Consider the following 23,604-nt stretch of genomic DNA (forward strand, 5'->3'; position numbering starts at 1 on the left):
CAGCGCAGTTTGTTCCGGAGGGACAGAATTGCAAGGATATGGAACGGTCTTCTTGTTTAAGGATAGGGGCGAAACGGCTTTGTCTGTGGGGAGAGTGAATCATCACTTTCTCGATAGAAATAAGGAGTGTGGAATCCTTGTCGCCATATATTCCCAGTGCTATGTTTTGTCTCTCTCATATCACGATGCCGATTCTTAACTCATTGAAATTGAAATTGAATCACAACTTCGTGGTTTGAAATATCATAATCATACTAATAAATACTCTCTCGGCCCCACTTTAGCAGTCCGGTTTACCATTTTTTAGTGTCCCACCTAGACCCTATTGGAATATTCCATTAATGGTAATAGGCCCTACATTCCACTAACCTTTTTCCATTCACATTTTATTACTCCATCCGTCCCGGATAATTTGTCCCATTTTTTTTATTTCGGCCCGTCCCACATAATTTGTCTCATTTCACGTTTACCATTTTTGGTAGTGGACTCCATATTCTACTAACTCATTCCTACTCACATTTTATTATAAAACTAATATATAAAAGTAGGACTCACATTCCACTAACTTTTTCAACTCATTTTTCATTACATTTCTTAAAACCCTTGCCCGGTCAAAGTGAGACGAATTATCGGGACGGAGAGAGTATAAAACTAATACTCCATATAAAAGTAGGACCCAAATTCCATTAGTTTTTTTCACCAACTTTTCTTTACATTTCTTAAAACTCGTGCCGAACTCATATGAGACTCTAAAATGAGACGGATGGAGTAATAAATAAACAATTATTTGTTGTTTTGTTTTTTTTTATAATAATTTTCAAGATTATTATTTCGAAAAATCATAGTTACATGCATTGACTTTAATTAAATTAGAGTTTAGTAAAAATGTCATCAATGTATTATTATCAGATTACATCATAGCAGACATATCTCCCTCTCAAAGTCGTTTTAAGAAAGTATAGTTTTAAAAATTGTTATAATCATAACTTTTCGATGACTTTTGGTTAATATTATGCTCACTATATTTCATAAAAATACATGCACTTTTCATTGCATTTGCATTTGCATTTATGGATTCAATTTGAATTATCTAATATTTTGGAAAATTCACTATCTATATCCAAATTATTGGTCGTTGTCTTAGTCGTTAATCCTTTAACCTTAAAATTAAGGGGTGCAAACTGAAAATTAGAAGTTGTAAAGGGGTAGAGTGCAAATTCACAGTAAAATGATAGCTGAATACAGCGATTTGAGATTTCCCAAATTTAAAGCGACGCATTCGCCGCAGCTTCCACCAGACCGTGAGTTAGTTGCCGGAAAAATTAACGTATAGAAACAAGGATATGGCAGGCGGCGGCGGGAAAGAAGGCGACTGGGAGTGCGGCGGATGCCACAATAGGAACTATGCCTTCCGATCCTTCTGCAATCGTTGCAAGCAGCCGCGGCTTCTCGTCGACACCAATACCCCTGCCGATTCCAAGTGGCTTCCTCGGATTGGCGACTGGATCTGCACCGGTATGTTGTCCACTGTCGTATTTCTTTGCTATTTGATTGTGTTGCTCTGTTCGGAAATCCGATAACGGAAGTTGTTTTTAATCCTGATTTTTTGTTTGTGGAGTTGAATTGGGTATAGAATCTTATCATCATATCGTAAATTTTTGTTGCTGCACTTATCTAGCTCGCGAACTTGGAAGTGATCAGCTCATGCTTGAATGTAGTCAGTGATGGTTGTGAACCTAATTGATTTTGATATACTGACTGATAATTATTTAGTAAATATGATTATGAAATTGAATTTTAGTGTATATATTCATGTTAATTGCTGTTGAAAGGCTCTTCATCTGTTGGTGGTTATTACTAAGATGGTGTTAGGTCTGTTAAATGATCACTTAAGTTTCCCAAACATTCAAGTAGACAATTACAACACTATATACATAAATGAGGCAATATAAAACTTTAAAACCCTGGGCTCTATTTGTTTATTTTCCTTATACAGGTAGATGTGATAGTTTTGTCTGAATCAGATTTTCTGAACTTAGTCTTCGTGTATTGAGTTTCTAGGATCCTGCCCAAAGGTGACAATTGGTAGTGACAATGTTAGTTGGTACTTGGTCTAATGTGCTGTATGAATTTCAGCAGTATTCTGTGAGGACATGCCATGAACTTAATGTTTTACTATCTGTTCCAGTTTACACAGATACTGCTAATGTTTCAATATGATCCCTCTCATGCTTCCACCTTTTACTATGTGAGCTTTCATTTCCATATGGAAAGTCGTAAATATGTGATGAACATGCCAATGTTTCATATCTTTGTTGGTTAAAATCTCTTAATTTATTCATCAAGTGCTGTACAATTTAGCACGTCTCTTACAATAATGAAGAAGTTGATTTCAATTAGGTTGAGTTGTTTCATGTTTTGTGTATGTGTATTTTGGTATTGGATGGCGGGTTGGCGTGCGTATTCTTCGCTTGTATCTACTTCGTGGCTGCATTCTGGGTTGCGTGTGTGTGCAATGGATCAATAGGTTGCACTAACAACAATTATGCATCAAGAGAAAAGTGCAAAAAGTGTGGCCAACCTAAGGAGCTAGCAGCAATGCCGGCAGTTGCAATCCTCGGAGCTTCTGTCCCTACTCATCCTACTTATTTTGCCAGGGCCCGAGGAGGAATGGAACAAATGGTGAATGTTGGATCTATCCATCCATCAATCTCTTTGAACTCTGATTGGTCCGTTGGAGGGGCCAATCAATATGGAAACCAGCCTAGTGATCTTTATGGACTTCTGTCAGTATCTAATTTGCCCTTGGGGGGAGGCAGCATATCTGGACTATCATATTCTAGCCAAGCAAATCTACTTCCACCAGCTCCTAATGGTAATGGATGGCGTAGTGGTGATTGGATGTGCACTTGTGGCTTCCACAATTATTCCTCACGTTTACAGGTATGCACAAGTATAGTAAGCAGTAAGCACCCAGGCTGATAATTTTGCTCAGATTTGTGGATATAAAATCAGTTATTCATATCATGCAGCTGTATTACTGACAGGGATAGTCCCCTGCTATTCTCTGCTTTTTCTATATCCGTTTATTCTTTATTGGTTGTTGATAGAGTCTAGTAGTTTATTAGGGATCAGTTTTATCTGTTAGAGTTAGAGATGGTTTAGTAGTTTTTTTCGGTAGTGTTATAAATAGCTCTCAATGAAAGAGCTGTGTCTTAAAAATTACTAGAGTTTAGGACAATAGTTTACTGTAGGCCTCAATTGAGGAATATCTTTCGTTTTTTTGTTTTCTGTTCATCAGTTCAGTGCAATATCGAGATTACTTTTTTCTGTTCAATTGTTTTTCTTCCTGTTAATTTCCTGCAGCAGCCGCCTTAACTCTCAGTTACTGAGTTTGAGAGGAGGTTTGCTATCGATATGTTAATTGCCTGCAGTTCGCTGCTAGTATATTGACTTTGAAAATTAATAGGAAATGGTCTGTTACTTTTCCCATCATTATGTTCCTTATGAAAACCTTATTGCTATTAGAAATGTAATTATGAATTTGAGTGCTAGAGTTGTGTATTTCCATTGAATTTAAATCTTGTAGCCTATTCATCTCAGTTTTACATTTGCAGTGCAAAAAGTGCAATGCCCCTGCACCAATATCAGCACCTGCATCTCTAGGCAGCCCTGTAACAGGTGTGTGTATAAGATTATTAGCTAAATCTGTGTTTTCCAAATCAATAATGCTGAGTGAATCCATTGGCTCTAGACCTCTAGTATCTTTGTTGCTTTCATACATTTCTTCCTTTCCTTGAGCACACCTGATGTTGGTTCCTATATGGTTTAATTGGAGATGAACTTGAAATCTGTCATGACTAGATATTTTTAGTTTTTTGGTTTTCAACTTGATAAGAAGCTTTAGCATATCATTTCCTTTATTTTATTTATAGAGAACCCATGTGAAGAGGCGGTATCTTTTATTAGTCCTACAATTCATCCGCATTTTTTTTGTTTTAAACTTCTTTATGTGTTCAAATCTGGGGAAGCATAAGTCATCATAACATTTGGCTATTGTTGAGTTCATTTTAAACTTGTGGAGAACAGTAAGTTATAATAATAAAATGTGGAAATGGTTTGGAGCTTACAATCATATATTGAGGAAATAATGGTATATCCTAGACCCCTTGACAAAACTTGCACTTTTTTTAATGTATCGGGCTATACTGATTCATTGAACAAAGATACGGTCATACAGAGGACATAATACTTGCTCCTTTCTTCCCACATTCTATTTTGAGATTTACCTAGAATAATCGACATGAATACTTAACTTTCGGACAACACTCATTTTTATGAGGTAGTACATTACTGGACTCGAATCATATTAAGTAACTAGATTTCATTTTGGCTTTCAGGATATGAAATCATAGCATATATATTTCCATACTTCAAATCTCTTATTCCAACCACCAAATATTTGGGTTTGATTAATAATGTTTTGACCTTGTGTTGTTCTATTACTAGTATACATTTTGATCAGCACTCATAGTTGATGGAACCTAACTGTCCGGATCTACTATCCGAACAAACTAGTGATATTGTGTTTGCTCTTCTGTTGAAGCTCATGGAACAAAGCGCTTGGCATCTGAAGAATTTGTTCACAACTTCGATAATAAGAGACTGAATGCTGGACAAGTATGGAATATATTTTTAGGATCTGCTTTAATTTATATACTCCTAGCAGCTATAGTTCACTGTTTATATTGTTTTGGTGCTATTTTTTGTTCGAGTCCTATCTGATGACTAACAGGCATATGGGCTCCAGCAACCAAATTCAGGGCTTGACCCATTCCAAAGTCCCGGTGGCAGTCAAATGAACAGTATGTACACTCCCATGCACAGTGTTAATACCCCAATTCCTCCAAATTGGCAAGTTAACCTTCAAGTATCTCGCCTGGCAACAGCACCTGCACACGTTGGGAAAGGGTAAATTTCGAGGACTGCTTTCTAGATGCAGCAATTGGTTGATTTCACATTTTTTTGTTAAGTTTAAGGTTATATGTATCTCTGCTACCTTTCCATCCTTATTAGTCTTTTTTTCCCTTTTACTCGTCTACAATTCTGTCTGACAAATGAAATCACATATTGGAGCAATAGTGTAAAATACTGAAGGTAGACTGAGTTTATAATGTTCACAAATTTTGTATGTTCAATGTAGTATTGATATCGAAGTAAGATACAGAAACCTAGGTATCTTTGTGACACACTGTTAGAATTTGACAAAAGTTTGAAGACAGAATCTACTGTCTTCAAAATCATGGAGTTTGACTTCATTTTATTTTCACAGTACCTTTTTAAACGCCTGAAGGTTACCTTCTTTATTGTACTCTGCAGAGCAAAGCAATGGCGTGATGGGGATTGGATGTGTTCAAATTGCAATAATCACAATTATGCCTCACGAGAACAATGTAATAGGTGAGTAATTCAAGCGGAAGTTGATTGCATATAGTACATGCTAAAACTGCTGAGTAACATCCTAAGCTAGGAAAGTATTTGCCCTTTTGTTCATCCAGTTTCCCATGTTTTCCTGAACAATACCAATTGTACTTTGGACTTTGAAGTAGAACCTAATTTTGTGTAACCATTTATTCGTTTCACTAAAATATTCTTACCTTTCTGACTGTGATCGAATGAAGAGGACTTGGGGTACTGATTTGACCTTCATTGAGAGTTTACGATAGCCCCTTTTGCATTTGCAGGTGCAAAAGCATGAGAGAGGTGCCTGTTCAACCCGTAAGTGTTGCTTAGAGTTGTGAACCCCGAGAGCTTGTTGTGCTTCGTGTGATTTCCCACCAAGGGAATAAGAAGACTGCAGATATTTGCAGTGCTTTGTGTCAAAGTTTGATGTTTGCGATGTGTTTGTTTGGAAGTGTATTGTAGATTCAATCATGGTTGCCTGCCTGCCTGCCTGCGGCTGATGATAATTTGCAGTATTTGCCGAACTATGGATATTTTTTTCCCTTTTCTTCGTCTTCTTTAATATTATAGCAGAAGTGTTACCAAGTATTGTGTGGAAGTATTTGAATTCGATTGATATTAAATGCAAAAATAGTTGAATCTCATTTATTAGGGATAATTACACCATGCATACAACATGTTTCACCAATGTCTTAAATTAGTACAAAAAGTTTTGAGTGAGCATATTCATACAAAAGTTGTGTTTCAAATTAGTATATTATGTCTAAAATCACTAACAATGTTATTTTTATTTTATTATTTCTCACCCTATTCACTCCGAAATTATGCCCTGTTAAAATTCCATGGAAGAGGATAATCTTCAGCTTGCCAATCTGGGCAGTAGTTGCAAATAATTTTACTTTTCACTATGCTCTTTATGTACTCATGAATTGGCTTCCTAAGTGGAGTACGTTGAGTTGGGCCTCAACAGTTGTCTTCAAGAAATGGGTTCCTCTATGATGGTTCCTTATCTAAACATGTTTCTGTTGTCAAATATTGGTGAGATTATGGCGGATCACTTGATTACCAGGAGAACTATGTAACTAAAACTAGAAAGCTTTTAAACACAGTGGGATTCATGGTGGCTTTGTGTGCGTTGGTTTGTCTTCCCTTATTTGGAACGCCTAATGGGGTCGTGCTGTGTTCGTCACTGGGACATGGAAAAGCTGGATTTGCCGTTAACCATATGGATGCGGCTCCAAGATATGCAGGAATTTTCATGGGGGATGTGTAATACGGCTGGTATCTTAGCCGGCATAGTTGGGGTCGATCTTACGGGTAGACTTCTGGGGTGCGGGTGCTAAGGCTGAGCAATTGGACTTGACAAATCCAGAGAAGAGAGCCGGAGAGCAGTTTTCCTTATTCGGGGATGCTATCTTCAGCTCAATAATATTCCTTAGTAATATCAACAGGGAGAGAATTTTTGAATGAGGTGTGTATTTACTATTTAGTACTGAAAAATAAAAAAAAGTAACGACGTTAATGATTTTGGATGGAATGTATTAATTTAAAATATTAATCAAACTTTTTGTATAATACTCTCTCTCTCTTCATCCCTCATTAATCGACAATGTTTGACTTGACACGCGTTTTAAGAAATATAGTGAAAAGTAGGTGGAAAAAGTTAGTGGAACGTGAATCCTACTTTTATATACTACTATGTATTATTTATTATAAAATGTTAGTTGAATGTGTAAAAAGTAAGAGTGTCAATTAATTGGAGACGGACAAAAAAAAAATAGGTGCCAGCAAATGGGGACAGAGAGAGTATATGCTAACTTAAAATTTTTTGTACTAATTTGAAATATTAGTGTAACATTTTGTATGTACGATGTAATTATCCTTATTCCATACCATAATCCAAAATTGGCACCCAGTAGTATTAAGAATTAAGGCCACAAATGATTTATTTAATCAAATTTATCCATAAAAAATCAAATAATATGAAGTTCTCAGACAAACGAATATACGTCTCATTTGGATGTATTTTGTAGATCAAATATAATGATGAAGGGGTGAAAATGTTAAATGTACTCTCTGTTCTACTGTAATTTGTTCTACAATAAGATTGGTCGATTTTTAAATGATTATTATATATATCGCGCGGGACAATTGGGAAAGATACACAAATTATTATTTATTGTGAAAGTTGTCAATAATTAAAAAGTACATTAAATTTTATAATAAAAAGCAAAATAAGTGAGACATAAGAAAAAATAGAAACTAATAATATAAAAAATAACATAAGAAAAAATAGGGGGAAAACACATATTGACAAACAAAAACTAATAAAAAGACAAAAAAAATACATAACAAAAACAAAAAGAAAAAAAAAATATATAGAAATTAACATAAAAAATAGATAAAAATATCATTGCAGCAAAAAAGGCGATTCTGTCGCCTTGGTGGCCCCTACACTCCGGCCCGACATCATGTGAGGGGGTTCAATCAGGGTACACAGTAGCCCGTTTAGGGGAAGGCCTTAACCTACTGGGGGCAGAAGCCCATCTCCCAAGGCCTCACACTTAGAAATGGAAGCAACTACACGTCAACAGTGAGATTTGAACCCAGACTCATTGCGGCAAGATCTGCTCCTCCGTTGCCAACTGCACTGACTCGGCACGAGTTTTAAGGAAGTGTTTGAATGTTTGGGGTAGTAAATTTAATTGAATCAATTCAATGTCCAATTTAACTAAATTTACTGCCTAAATCAAATCAATTAAATTTGGTGTAATAAATTTACTGCCTAAATCAATTCAATTTCAATTAAATTTGGTGTAATAAATTTACTGCCTAAATCAATTCAATTAACTTTAACGGTGTAGTGATTTACTAAATTCCATGGATTACACTTGTTTACTTAAACTTGTCTTACCAAAATTGAATGAAAAAAAAACGTCACAGATTCACTGTCAACTTGCATTCCAATTTCACTGCCAACTTGCTGTAATTGGAAAATTCAATGGAAAACAAAGTCACAAATTCAAACTCCTGCCTAAAAATAGGGAGGGAAAGCCAAATCCATTCCATGGAGGGAATTTTTACAGCCAAGGAGGGAACATGTACAAGGATTTTCAAAGTGTCCACCAACTCCTATAAATACATTCATTTCTACTCTTCATTGACTTCCACCAACTAAAAAAAAAAGAAAACCTATTGGTTTTGTGGAATACCCTCAGAAAATTTTCATCACTGGGCAATGGAGCTTGAGGTGGTCCGAGTGTTGGACCATGAGCAGGAGCAGCAGGAGCAGGGGCAGGGGCAGGGGCAGGGGCAGGGTGGATGGCAGCGGCCTACATTAGCATTGACAAGCCAACAAAAAAACCTCATTGCGCAGTTTCTTCTACAACGAAGTAAGGCTGGAGTGCTGCCAAGAGGTTCTTCTGCAGAGGCTGCCAAAAGATTCAACATCCACAAAAGGACAGCAGAGAGAATTTGGCACATCAGCAAGCAGCAAATAGACAGAGGGGAACCTGTCATGATGCAAGGCAAAGCAAAATGTTATCAACACAAAGATAAACTCATTCTAGATGGAGATAAGTTTAGAAACATGTCCATGCTTGAGAGATCAACCATAAGGAAGGTTGCTTCTAAGATGGAAGTAAGCAAGACAACAATTGGTAGATTTCTTAAGAGTAATCAGTGAAACCTCATACAAGTGCAATAAAGCCTACACTGACTGAGACCAACAAAATTGCAAGGATGAAATGGTGTCTTTCTCATATTCAGCCAACACTAGCTGAAGGTAAACTTCTTTACCATTCAATGCACAACATTGTTCATATTGACGAGAAATGGTTCTACATGACAAAGACATCAGACAGATACTACCTTTTGCCGGATGAAGATGTGCCATACAGGTCCTGTAAGTCCAAGAGATTCATCACTAAAGTGATGTTCATGGCTGCTGTCAGCAGGCCACTTTGTGGGCCAGATGGGGAAATCATATTCGATGGTAAAATAGGCTTATTCCCATTCACAGAACAAGTACCAGCCCAAAGAAGTTCAAAGAACAGGCCAAAAGGGACAATTGAGACAAAGCCTATTCAATCCATCAACAAGGAAGTCATGACAACTTGTCTCCTAAACCAGGTATGCCAATTTTTTCTGTCATTAAAGCTATCAGACATTATTCATGTCATCAGTTAGTCACATACACATATCATTGCCAGATTATACCAACAATCAAGGCCAAATGGCCCGCCAATGCAAGCAAGAAGATTTTCATCCAGCAAGATAATGTCAAACCTCACCTCAGAGCTGTTGACCAACAGTTTGAATCACTAGCTAGTACTGATGGGTTTGAATTCCATCTAATTAGCCAACCACCCAACTCCCCAGACACAAATGTGTTAGACCTTGGGTATTTCAGGGCAATACAATTACTTCAAGATGACAAACAAGCCACAAGTGTAGATGACTTGCTTAGGAATGTGTTTACCTCATTTGAAGAACTCTCACCACAAACTCTCAATAGAGTATTCATCACATTGCAAAGCTGTTTGACAGCAATATTAGAAATGCATGGGAAGAATGACTACAAGATCCCTCATTTAAACAAGGACAGATTGCAGAGAACAGAGGGGCTGCCTTTACAATTTCAGGTTGAAGAGGGTTTGGTGAGAGAGAGTTTGGAGTACCTAAAGATGCCTGAAAACAACACTGGGGACACATATGACATATGGCTGCTTAACCATGATTTAGGGTACTAGACATAAGAGTAGGGGCTGGAGTTTACAGTATAAGCACCAACATATGTTTGTGTTTAAGATGTAAACTCTTTTTTTGTGCATAGGCTGCATTTTTTGTTAATGCCATCCGAAAAGCTTCATCACATGGCATCACTCTTTCATAGGGGATGGCTTACTAAGCTAAATAGGCTGCATTTTGTATAAACATCATCACTGTACACACTACTAAGTAATCAGTGAATATTTTTTGTATTATCACTTCAAATCAGCCTCCAAACCTTTCATAGGGGTGGCTATTTTTGCATTTCCCTCAGAAAAGCTTCATCATAGGACATATGGCCAACAACACAAGGCATAGGAGCAACACATTACACTTACAACAGCCTCCAAACCTGACACAGGGGTGGCTGAGTTAAGTATGCGGACATCAGAGGACACTAACACAGCCTCCAAACCTGACACAGGGGTGGCTGAGCTTCCCCTCAGAAAAGCTTCATCACAGGGTATATAAACAACATCACAATGCATAGGGACATCAGAGGACAGTTACAACAGCCACACAAATGCACATACACAGTCATCAACAATTCCCACAGCCTTAATATCACATAAACATGGACCAGTATCACATAAACAGTCAGAAACAATTCCCACAGCCTCAATATCCCATAAACATGGACCAATATCGCATACACATAGAGCAATGCACATAAGCATGGAGTACTTCAGAAATAGGCTGCATTTTCCTAAAGTCAAAAGCCTCCAAACCCTAAAAAGGGGGCGGCTCTGAATTAGAAAGAAACTCACAAATCAAAAGATATCCTTCATGCACGGAAACATGATTAATAGCATAGCTTTTTCATTGTCGGTGTACTCTCTGTTTGGCTCCACCGCCGGCTGCATTCCTCCATCTATGCCTTCTAAGATGTCATCCAAACCAATGGAAGGTGCTCCGCTTTCCCCCAAATTAACAGGACATGAAGGCGGCTTGATCTCCGACCAATCAAAGGGGGCAAAGGGAGGCTGAGTTTCAGATCCGTCGAAACCCTTAACCGGATCTTTGGTTTCAGATCCGTCGGTTATTGGGGACGGAGATAGACTTTCAGGAACGTAGAAGCCCTCGGACGGAGATAGACTGTCAGGAACGTAGATGCCCTCGGACGAAGGCTGAGTTTCAGATCCATCGAAACCCTTTACCGCAGCTTCGGTTTCAGATCCGTCGACAGCGTCGGACGGATCTTCAGTTTCAGATCCGTAAAGGACCAAATCGGGAGGTGTCGGCCCTTCAGCCCCGTCGTCGCCTATGAACGGTGGAACACCGTGAGCCACAGACCGACGACCAATTGCGTCGTAATCAACCCAGTCCGGCGGTGTTTCAGGGACGACGGTGTCCATCGTTTCGGAGGGAGGCGGAGGGGGAGACTGAGTGAGGCGGAGGGGGAGATGATTAATGAGAGAGAGTCGAGAGTGAGAGAGGGAGTCGAGAGTGAGGGAGTTGAATCGAGAATGAGGAGTTGACTGCAAACCCTAATGGGTTTGCATTTTCTTTTTTTTAGTGTAAATAATGACATTTTTTTGTAAATTTTGCTAAACATAGAGGGTAATTTTGATGTCCAAAAATGGTAAGTAGGAAGAATGACTCTTATTGGGGGACATCCCGAAAAGGAAATTAGCGACTCTTATTCGGGGACGGAGGGAGAGTATCATATAGTGTGTATTGTGTGTATTATATGTGTGGTTAGATGTAATGTGTGTGTGATGTAATGTGTGTATTGTATGTGTGGTTAGATGTTATGTGTGTGATGTTTCTTCAGATTCAATATCATGTCACTTAGTTCATTTTATTAAATAAATATTTAAAATTAAATATTCCAATTAAAAAAAAAGTCTTTCATCAAACTTAGTATTTAAGTATTTTAAATTTACAATTCTAATTCCAATTCAATTTCACTTCTAATTATCAAAAGGACCTGAAAGTTATTATTATTCGCGTGGAGAGAAAATTAACCATTAAAAAGATTCATGCCACTCATGGAGAGAAATACTGGCTCGTTTAATCATTTTACGGTGTTTACAAATGAATTTTGTCTTTAATAGTAATAAATGAATTAATATGCCGTTCCACTAATTTCGAAACATTGCTTTTTATGTAGCGTTATTTTATGAAATAAGTGGAGAAAGATTTCATTTTAGAAAAGATGTCATTGTCATTGTGAGAGAGACAATTCAAAAAGAAAAGTACTCATATTTTATTTTGAATAGGGCAGAAAGAGCACTAATTTCTGCAAATCAAAACGTTAATTTAATGATAGACAAAGAGAGCACTTTAGTATACTATATTTTCATTTTGCGACTTTTATTACAAGCTGGGTTTTAGTTTTGTTATGTTTTATGCTAATTGGCATACATAACATACCATACCAACCATCAATCTGACAGGAAGACTCCACTGACTCCGCAGCGACTCATCCGCCATGACTGGCCACGCCAAACCTCAAAACCCCGACGATTTCCTCCTCAATTACGACGACAACGAAGTCCGGATCGCTGCCGAATTTTTGTCCAATTGGTTGCCCTTCTTAGCTCGCGGCCTCTGCCAATCTTGCACCCACACCATCTCCCACAGCATCCGATCTCTCAACACAGGTCTCCACCTCTATTCTCGATTTCCTCTTAATCATCCCTACATATCTATCTCAATTATGTCTATGTGCTGCTGTAATTAATTGTTAGTACTACTATTTAAAGCTATTTTGTTTCCCTTTCAATTTTAGCCAAAAAAACCTGAATCTTTGTCGGCTATTCAAATTAGGAATTCCAGATTATTTTGCTATTGAAACGTATTCACTGCCGCAATTTTGCGAAATTTTGTATATTTTTCTCTGAATTTCGATTTTTCTATTCCCCTTTTGACTCAAGTGTAACTTATTTGAGTTTTTTTTCCTGAATTTCTAACAATCGATAGGTTTTATCAAGTTTGTGAGTTATTTTTAATGTTTAGGTGACTATTGGCAACTTAATTAAGCTGTGAAACTTGTGTATTTAGAGCGGGATGCTGCTGTTTCTACACCAAGTATTGACTGCAAGGAAGATTCGGCTAACTGTAGTGCCCGTTCGGACTGGATTGCAAAAGACGGTGCAGATAACTATGGTGATGATGATGATACACATTCTTTGGGTAGTTGGAAGGATGAGGCTGATCGATTGTCAGAACAAACTGTTGAAGCATCGTCTACAAGTGAAGTATTAAACTCCTCAGCACGGCAACAGAGCCCTAGGTTTAAAAAGTCTTGGGCAGATATGGCTATGGAGGATGAGCTTGCAGCAGAAGAAGACAATGAGGATAGCAATGGGCTTGTTGAGGCGAATGATTCTTTTTCAGAGGGAACCTCAGTGGCTGTAGCTAAGCCAAAGGTGGCATTGTCAAGGGATCAGAGAGAATACATTCGGTTCTCTGGAGTCCAAAGAAAAAAGGACTTTATATGTTTGGAAAGGATCAATGGAAAGCTTGTAAACATAGTAGATGGGTTGGAGCTACATAAAGCTGTCTTCAGTGCAGCAGAACAGAAAAGAATTGTTAGTTACGTTGAAGAGCTCGAAGAGATGGGAAGGAATGGAAAATTGAAATGTGAGTGTTTATTGCATAACTGAGTGATATATTATGTGTTTAGTTCAGCTATATTATTTGAGTTACCTTGCCTATGACAATCGTAAGAAATTAAGAATACCTGTATCAAAGATTCATTATATGAGCATATCTCTATTTTTTGTGTGGTCTATGTTGGCAATTTAATTACTTTGTAATGAAATCCATTTGCTCGTTAGGTAAAGCGAAATGCCTTTCTAAGGAAAACATGGTTTTATATCTCTTGGTTCCATTTCTTATTTTCAAATGTGTTCTTAAATAGGCATATATATTGAGGGTAAAATTGTATATTAGAATGAATTGCATTATCTCATACCTCGCTCTCAATATGCATACATGCATGTTCATAGTGCTAATATAAGGTTTAATTAGATGTATACCTTTTTGCACATCTATGCAATATATAATAACTTGAATAAGTAAGTATAATCTTATAGTAGAAGGGAGATTTATATCTACCATTCTGTAACTTACATTACAAAATATTGCATACCATTCTTGTTTACATGCATTATATACTCCAATAATTTGCTGAAAGATATAGCTCCCCCAGGATTCTATATTTGGTTCAAAGACTTGGGTTTCTTTCTTTCCAACTCACTCAGGATTTCTTGAATATAATGATTGTTAGAGTTTCTGTTTTTTTTTTTCATTTTTGGTTGCTAAAGAATGATTACCTTTGTAACTTATATGCTTAATGAGATAGTTGATGACTTGATGCATTGAGAGGACTAGATAAGGGAATTTGAAAATTGACAAAATCTGTTGTGGCCTTTTATGACCAATTTTCATAGTCACACAACTGTTGATATTTTACTGTAGTATCCCTATTTTCTGCCATGATTTTGACCCGGCATCTTGAGTTGACTTGATAAAATAGTCCTGTATTTGCTTTTGATTTTTAAGCAGTATGGAATTTTATTCTGTTTGCTTTCAACTTCTTTTTATGTAGATGTTAGGAGTAATTGTGGGGATTCGAAATATTAAAGAAAGAAGTTTAATGCAAAACAGGTGGCTGATATTGGGAAACTGAAAATCAATGAAATATCTAGAACATTTGGCTGAATGTGGTGTTTCTTGCTTATTTTGGAAAAAAATAGAATTATTCCCTTTTCATGCTTTCTAGTGTTGCCCTACACTGATGGATTCTTGGATCCACACCATTGATGACTGATATGATCCGTTCCATGGTTCAAACTGATATACTCCAGTATCTTTATTCTGCCACAGTTGAGAGTAGTTTTTAGTTACCTGAGGCGCTGTACTGATTAAGATTCTTTGTATGGTACTTGATTGTAGCGCGCACATATACCGCTCCTCAGAAGTGGATGAGAGGGAAGGGGCGTATAACTCTTCAATTCGGTTGCTGTTACAACTATGCCACAGTAAGTGCCCAGGAATGCTGCTTTTGATATGCAAATAATGTTTAAGTGGTTTCAATAGTTTATATCTATCAGATTCCATAATAATGATAATTGGATGGCAGGATAAAAGGGGCAATCCACCAGGCATCCTCAAGGCTGAAATTGTTGATCCGTTGCCTCATTTGTTCAAGGTTATGATCAAAAGGCTTGTCTGGTGGCATGTTTTGCCACCTTTTTGTGTTCCTGATAGCTGTATCGTGAATATCTACGAAGAAGGGGACTGTATACCGCCTCATATTGACAATCATGAGTTTGTCAGGCCATTCTGTACAGTCTCGTTTCTTAGCGAGTGTGATATACTTTTTGGGTCGAACTTGAAAATAGCTGGCCCTGGTGAATTTGAAGGTGCTTTTGCGATTCCCCTGCCACTTGGGTAAGTATATGGTGGACCTTACATTTATTTTATTCTGGATCTTTCATTTCATCTAAATCATCTTTCCCTAATTTCCGACCAGATCTGTGCTTGTATTGAATGGAAATGGAGCTGATGTGGCTAAACATTGCATCCCAGCCGTTCCTTCCAGAAGGTATTGTTAAATAGAAGATCGATTATTTCTTCTCTCCAACACAAGCTACCAAATTTTTGATGCCTACCCTGTATTTTTTCCAGGATATCGATTACCTTTAGGAGAATGGATGAAACTAAAAGGCCAATCGGGTACACTCCTGAACCAGATTTGCAAGGGCTTCAACCATTGCTGGATGAAGAGGAAAGATTCAGAAAGGATAATGCCTCAAGAAACAGACGTGCTTCGAGAAGGCCAGGAGATGGAAGGGAGTCCAGGATAGATAGGGGAAGAGGATTGGCTTCGGAAAACCCAAATCCCCGTTATTCAGGACGAACAAGACAAGGTCCTCCAAATAGGAGAAGGTTCCAGTCTAATCTGGAATATTGATGAGTGAGAGATCTGTTACAGTTGGTTACTGCATTCCCAGTGGTCTCATATATATTTCCCCAACATATCTGTTGAGCGACTCTCTGTCGCCACTCATCAGGTATAATCAAAACTATCACTGGAAGCATCTTGGTTTAAGGTTATTATGACACGTGTGCTTTGCATTTAGCTATAGCAAACTGTTGTCCAAGTCTTCTCCGTACTTAAAAGAATCAATGTTAGTTAGGGGGTGAATTCGTGAGTGGGTGCTCGGATGCTCTGTTGTGGTATTGTGTGCTTCCTATTTCGAAGATAGGACGATATGATGACTGTGTTCATCTCCGAGTAGTGTTAATATCGCAGGCTCAGCTGCGAAAATGAGTAGTTGAATTCGAACTTAGAAAGCTGGCTGGAATATAAGAAAACGGCTACAACCATTCAAGGGGAAATTCGTTGAAGATTGTTTTTCAATTATTTTTTTCTTCCATAATTTGCTTGTATTTGAGGATGGATGAACACGTATATTTATTTAATCCTGGTTTTTTCATGACTCTATTATTGTATTGAGTTATCAGTTTAAATAAGTATTTGGGATTCTCCGAATCATGCTGGCTTCGTTTTCTAGAGTGTCTTCTTGTTGGATGTTTTAACACCAAGGTAATAATCTACGGTCATTCTTGGTATGATGGAATGAAATGAGAGTAGAATAGAATGAAGGTATGAACGAAATTAAGATAGGAATAGAATGAAATTGTTGATTTCAATCCTATGTTTGATAACAAATCATATTAGAATGGAATGAAATACACACACCATGTATACTATCCACACACAGTCACACACTAATACACACACATTCATTGCACACTACACACACTATATAATAGTCGCTGCAATTTAATGGGAAGAGAATTGTTCAAATAGTTGTTCCTGTATTTGCAATGGGATAGCAGCTTTCAACTTTTGAACTAGAGCATTAAATACAAACTTCATGGTATAAGTATTAGTGGTTGATATATTAGTAAAGCTAGAGTTTGCTGTTTATGGTTTTGTATGTCACTTTCCGATAATTCAATTCAAGAAAAGCAAGAATGTGTGTCTGTGTGTGAGAGAGAGCTCTTTGGAGATATGGGAAAAGAAGAAGATGATTACATATAAGAAAAGAGTTATTGGAAAATAGAATGCAGGTAAGCTATCCAGGATTTGGGATGGAATAGTAGGACTGATTTTTACTGCCTAATCATACAGCTAGTTGATGGGTAATTAGACTAAGAAATGACCAAATAGATAAGAAAATTAAAGCTAGAAAATTAATAGAGACAAAAAGATTGTAAAGCTAGAAAATTAATAGATAGACTAAGAAATTATGATGATGGTAGTGTCAAAATCAAAGAAAATTGGGAAGCAATCTCAAAAGTTGAACCAATCCATCACACAGAGGCAGAAAAGTGGAACGAAGATGATTTCAAGGAGGGACTAGGAATAACTTTTATACCAGTTCAGCAATTTGCACAATCAAGAAATTAATTCGATTTTTTTGATGTAGTGACGATGTTCTATTTATTCATATTGTTATTATCACTAATATGATTGTAACGCATGAATACCAAAACATCCACGACATATATACATATCTAAATTAGTAGTTCTTGTTGCAAGGCAAATGAAATATACCTCCGTCCCAAAATAGTTGAGGCGTTTCTTTTACAAACGGGATTAAAGAAATTAGTGTTTTAAAGGTTAAAATGTGAAAGAATAAAGTAGAAAACATAATACTAGTAACTATCAGAAGAAAAAAAACACTCCCTCTGTCCCGCATTAGCAGCCCCAGTTACTTTTCTACACTCGTTTTATAAAAATGATAATAAATAGTTAAAGTGGAGAAATGGTAAAATAAGAGAGAATAATGCAGAGAAGAGTAATAATAAAGTAGGAGAGAGAGTAAGATTTTTCCTAAATAAGAAAAGACTTAATTACCTTGGAATGATCCGAAAAAGAATATGACTCAGTTACCTTGAAACAATTGAAACAAAATAAGGACGTTAATTAAACTATACCATTAGAGCACCTGCATCGGTGCTTGATGCATCGAGCAGGTGCCGTGCCGACGGCGCGGTGAGCACCTTGCTAGCCGTTGTACTCTTGCCGACGGCACGGCCCTGATCGATGCATCGAGCACCGTCGTGCCAAAGAGTAGGGTGACGTGACGGCTTCTGACTGGCCAACGGCAATGCCGTTGGCTATTTTCCTTTTTTTTTTAAAAAAATCAAAAAATATAAAAAAATCATTTTAAATAAAAAAAATATTTTTCCACTTCCCAATAAAATATATCCGCTTTTCCTCCACTTTTAATTTATTTTTCACTATTTTTACCCCAAAATTCACATTTTCATCTATAAATACCCCAATTTCCACACAAAAACTTTTACCCCAAACTGCACGAAACAATTCTCTCATCAATTCTCTCTAAATTCTCTCATCAATTCTCATCTAAATTCTCACTATTTCACTCTTGCAAAAAATGTCCGGCTCCGACGATCACCCCTCCTACTCATGCGGATGGAACCACTAATGGTTTGGCTCATCGCCATTCCTTAATCCGGATACGGATTTCTCGCCCCCTCCTCAAACCCAAGGTTCACATATTCCGAGTGGCTACCGGCCTTACCCGGTGGACGAGCAAGATGCCACCGAGGGGCAATAGAGGTGGGCTCCCGAAACAGGTACAGGAGGGAGCGCCTAGACGCCACCGTTGTCCCAAATCCCGGAGGGCGGTTCCGACGCTCCTCGTTCTCGTAGTGTCCGTGTTCGTACTCGTGGCAGTACCGGTGACCCCAACGTCCGCACCCCGTACACTCCGGGGGAGATGGAGAAGTTATTCAAAGCCTATTTGGTAATCTTCGAAGATGTGGAAACAGGCACGAACCAAACCGGAGACAAGTTTTGGTTCCGCGTCGCTCGCCGGTACAATGCCAGCCGACCGAATGGAACCATCGAGCGCAATGAGAGTATGGTGCGCAATATCACCGGAAGAGCCAACGAAGAAATCCAAAAGTTCCAGGGGTATTACCTCTAGGAACAACGGTCGGCAGGGAGCGACACGAGCGAGGTCGACATCATCACGGCCCCCATGTCGACCTACCAATCAATTCACTACAAACCATTCAAGCATCTCAACGCTTGGCAGGAGGTGCGTCATCATCCGAAGTATAAGGGAGGCGTCAGATCCTCCTCCAGCTCCTCCAGCAAATGGTCGAGGTCGGTATCCCTATCCGACGGCGGCGAGGATGAGGTGGCTAGCCAGCTTGCCGGAGCTCACTTGGATAGCCCCGACGCCAGACCGAGCAGTTCCCAACGCCGGTCGCCAGGAAGGAAATAGGCGACGACCAACCGCCGTCGCGCCACAACCCCAGCCGCACCGCGAGCTCCCGCTTCCTTTGTGCCGCCTCCACCCCCACCAGCAAGCTGTGGGCCCTTTTGGCTCAAGCCAATATGGCCGATACGTCTCGGATGACTCCCGAGCAACTTGATTCACATCACGCAATGATACGAGCTCTCCGACAAACATTGGAGATACCGCCATCGGGTTAGTCTTCTTTAAATTTCCACAGATATATTTTTTAGGATTTAATTATGTAGTTTTTAATTTGTAGGATTTTAATTATGTAATTTTTATTTTTTAGGATTTTAATTATGTAATTTTTAATTTTTAGGATTTTAATTATGTAATTTTTAATTTTTTAGTAATTTGTAATAGTAGTTCGGGTATTTTTAATGCATTTTAATATTGTGCAAATGTTTTTAATAATTGAAGTATTTAAATTGAATAATAAAATGATGGGACCCTTGAGCATGTTCTTACGGAAGAATATGGATGTGAGTGTTGTGCTTTTGTGGAAGAATATAAAATAAAAAATGAATAAAAGTGGATTCGAGCTCACATAAAAAAGAGCATAGACGTGGATGCTTTTAATTAAATTTGACTAATTTTCCTCTGAATCTCCCCTTTCAGTTTAGATAAATCCTACCATCCACACCACGTAATAAAACCTTATTTGTACACATGTTCAACCATGATATCCGTTTTGATTCTCACTCAAAATGCCTTTGGAGTCGTGCCATAATAGTTTGGACTGTTTTTTTTTTTAGTTTAAACTCGAAACACTATAAACTTGCTTTTATGTTGAGTTACCCTTGCTATGCACTAGATATAAAAGTTTCAAATTATAAATACAAAATAAATGAATATATAAAACCATAAACCATGTATGGCTATATCTTTCACCCAACTACTACATTAGTACGAACAAAAATATAGTAATTTTCATTTATGGAAAGTTATCTCAATTTATTACCCATATACACCAAGTTATTTATAACTTATACCACAATTAAAACATTACTACAACTACTCTTCCCCTCTCTCATACTTTACAAATTTTATCTTAATTTCCATAGCATATTATATGCCTATATTTTTATTGAACGAAGAGAGTAATGTACATAAATATAATATTTTAAGAAGCATAAAAGAGAAATAGAAATCAAAGTTATAAAGAACAAAATCTTATCTCATAAAAGAAATCAAAATCAAATAAATTGTACCTTTTCATACTACCTTTAGTGTCCACAATCTTATCTCATGACGCAAATTATTTTGTCACAATCTCATCCTATGAATATCATCACTCAAATACTATCATTTTACTTAATTAATATTTTAACATTTCTTGAATATATGTACTATGCAAGTTTAGAGAATTTGTTTTCTTTCATCCAAAATAAAATTATAATAAAATTTTATATAGTTATACTATCTTAATAATAACTTATAAAAAAACTAAATGTCTCAATAAAAAAATACTTAAATCGCAACAAATATTATAATAGTAAGTACCAAATGGATCTTTAACACTATAGGTTTTAATGATTTAGCATGACATATGATGTATGGCCAAAGACTAAATACATAATAATTATTTATAATAGATAAAATAAAATGGAAGGCAAACTAACTCTATAGCACAATTCCAATTTTAATCCAAATATAAGGCTAATTAACATATACTACTACTTTTATAACTAAATTGTAAAAAAAAATTAAAAATATATATGAAGTATATACTAAATCCAATAAATTAATAGTCCGAATTAAATCTAACTTTTAAGACACAATAATACCTAACATTCAATTAAAAAGAAAATCAATCAATGGAGTATAAAATTTTCAAAAAATCCAACTCAATAAAAACCTAAATAAACCCTACCAACCCTACGATAAAAGTTGCGCCTCCCTATTCTCCATCTCTCTCCCAATCACGCCTCTCTCTTCCTCTCCTGCGCCTCCACACACTCTCTCAATCGGCCTCGCCACCTCCCTCTCGTTGCCTTGCCTCGCCACCTCCCTTTCTCTTCCAATCGACGCCGCCACGCCCACCGCCGTGCTCGCCGGGTTTCCTTCCATCGTGCTTAACTGTCTGTTTGGTCGGCCATGGTGTCGCCGGATGGCTCTTGCAGAGTTGCAGTTCCTGCACCGCCGCCGCTGCCTACGTCCCTTCCGCCGTCGCAGCTGCCTCCGTCCCTTCTGCCGCCGCTGCCTTTACTTTCCGGCCATGCATCTCCGGCGCTGGCCTTATCCCCGATGAAGTATCTTTTTCATGTTTCAGAATATAGAATTTAAAACCAATATTAAGTTATTCAAAGTTTCAGAAATGTATAAATTGAAAGATTCTACATAGATTTTTGCTAATTTGATATGTTTGTTCCTTTGCCAAAGCCATTGCCGGAGTTCTCGCCGGAGCCATCACCGGATTCCAAGCAGACCACCCCCTATTTTGCAATCAGAAAATTAGAAAATTAGTCCATGATACATAAATGTAGATTCAACTAATGGCAGGCTCTATTTAAAAGTGTTTCAAAACTTTCTCAAGAAACTAGAATTTTATTGAACAATACTCAAAATAAAATAAAGAAATAAAAGCCACTCCATCTCTCCATTTTCCCTCCAAAAATGATATCATTGTCTTTTCACCAAACTGACACTTTAGATTATGATAGATGATTCGGAATCTCTAACAACAAAATCACTCGTGCATGAGGATTCTACTAAACCTTATAGGCTTATACTCATCATTATTTAAGTCTATTTTTTCTTGAAGCATTTCGAGTGCTTTATGATAAAAGAATAACCGTGTGCTCTCAATATTGCAGTAATTAGCAGGTAACATTATTTGTATATAATTTAGGTATTTAATATTAGTATATGTACGTAACATTAATTACTTGGGCGCGCGTGCTTTTTTTTTCCAGAAATTCATAACAACTGTTGGGATTCGCACACAAGGCTTTCACACACTCAATAAGATCACACACACACTCACTGTTGTATGAGATCACACAATGCAGAAAACACACACACTCACACTTTGAGTATTGAAGATGATAATCTTGGAGAGAAAACTGGAAAACTCTTTATTGATTAAACTCTACTCTAAACTACATACACGGTGAGCTATTTAAAGCTCTACAATCAAGTAGCAACTGCTACTAACTAACTACAAGAAGAATCAAGAAAGCAAGAAGAATAACCGTTACATCTCAGCTAACTAACTGCTGCTCCAACGGCTAGTTCGGCTAGGTTGCTTCTTCCTTTTCGGTTCAAGACCGAACTCCTTCCTCGGCTCAAGACCGAACTCCTTCTCGGCTTACAACCGAACTCTTCCTTCTCGGCTCATTCCAGCTCAACGCCGAGCTTCCTTACCGAGCTTCCTTCTAGCTGAGCTTACCGACTTCTGCCTTCTTCTTCTCGGCTAGTTCCAGGCTAGTTCCGGCTCGGTAAGCCGAGCTTACCGAACTCCTTTCTAGCCGAGCTTCTTCCAACTGAAATGAGCACTCCATTATTACAATTCTCCACCTGAGGGCTCATCTCAGTTCTTGCACAAACATTGATCAATTTCTTGCAATGATCAAACTTGTCTCTACCTAGAGACTTTGTTAGCATGTCAGCCGGATTGTGCAAGGTGTTAATCTTAATTACCTTCACTCTCCCCTTTTCAATCTCATCTCTAATGAAATGCAACTTTATGTCTATGTGCTTGCTCCTTTCATGAAAACCCGGATGTTTAGCCAAGCACATAGCTGAAAAAAAAAAAAAAAAAAAAAAAGCCAAGCACATAGCTGAGCTGCTGTCACAATGAATCACCATTGTCTTTTGGTCAAAACCAAAATCAGAAATCACTCCCTGAATCCAAAAACTCTCCTGAGCTGCAGTGAGAGCTATATACTCTGATTCTGTTGTTGAGAGAGCAACAACACTTTGCAACCCTGACTTCCAGCTGATTACAGTTCCAAACATGGTGAAAAGATAACCTGTTTGGGACTTTCTGTTGTCCAGGTTTGCAGCATAGTCTGCATCACAATAGCCCTGCACAACCTCCTCAGATTCACCTTCCCAGCCATTGAACACA

General features: G+C 37.7%; 3 protein-coding genes across 4 annotated transcripts; all 3 read left to right on the forward strand.

The window, feature by feature from the left end:
- The first annotated feature begins 1,218 nt into the window (after window positions 1–1,218).
- LOC121775144 (uncharacterized RNA-binding protein C17H9.04c-like) lies at window positions 1,219–6,107 on the forward strand. Of its 2 annotated transcripts, none has more exons than XM_042172128.1 (7): window positions 1,219–1,515; window positions 2,528–2,943; window positions 3,618–3,681; window positions 4,607–4,680; window positions 4,796–4,971; window positions 5,380–5,460; window positions 5,745–6,107. In XM_042172128.1, the coding sequence occupies exons 1-7, from the start codon at window positions 1,344–1,346 to the stop codon at window positions 5,791–5,793; spliced, it is 1,032 nt and encodes a 343-aa protein (XP_042028062.1). In that variant the 5' UTR covers window positions 1,219–1,343; the 3' UTR covers window positions 5,794–6,107. The 2 variants fall into 2 exon arrangements, with proteins under 2 accessions (XP_042028062.1, XP_042028063.1); XM_042172129.1 differs by having other exon boundaries at window positions 1,220–1,515; window positions 4,811–4,971.
- Window positions 6,108–8,701: 2,594 nt separating this feature from the next.
- Window positions 8,702–10,214, forward strand: LOC121774260. Its single transcript, XM_042171165.1, has 3 exons — window positions 8,702–9,103; window positions 9,232–9,594; window positions 9,675–10,214. The coding sequence occupies exons 1-3, from the start codon at window positions 8,702–8,704 to the stop codon at window positions 10,212–10,214; spliced, it is 1,305 nt and encodes a 434-aa protein (XP_042027099.1).
- Window positions 10,215–12,522: 2,308 nt separating this feature from the next.
- LOC121773501 (RNA demethylase ALKBH9B-like) lies at window positions 12,523–16,741 on the forward strand. Its single transcript, XM_042170374.1, has 6 exons — window positions 12,523–12,839; window positions 13,240–13,821; window positions 15,139–15,224; window positions 15,326–15,636; window positions 15,719–15,790; window positions 15,874–16,741. Exons 1-6 carry the CDS (start codon window positions 12,668–12,670, stop codon window positions 16,157–16,159), a joined length of 1,509 nt encoding a protein of 502 aa, XP_042026308.1. The 5' UTR covers window positions 12,523–12,667; the 3' UTR covers window positions 16,160–16,741.
- The last annotated feature ends 6,863 nt before the right edge of the window (window positions 16,742–23,604 follow it).

The sequence above is a fragment of the Salvia splendens genome, chromosome 17, assembly GCF_004379255.2.
Source record: "Salvia splendens isolate huo1 chromosome 17, SspV2, whole genome shotgun sequence".
Taxonomy (NCBI): Eukaryota; Viridiplantae; Streptophyta; class Magnoliopsida; order Lamiales; family Lamiaceae; genus Salvia; species Salvia splendens.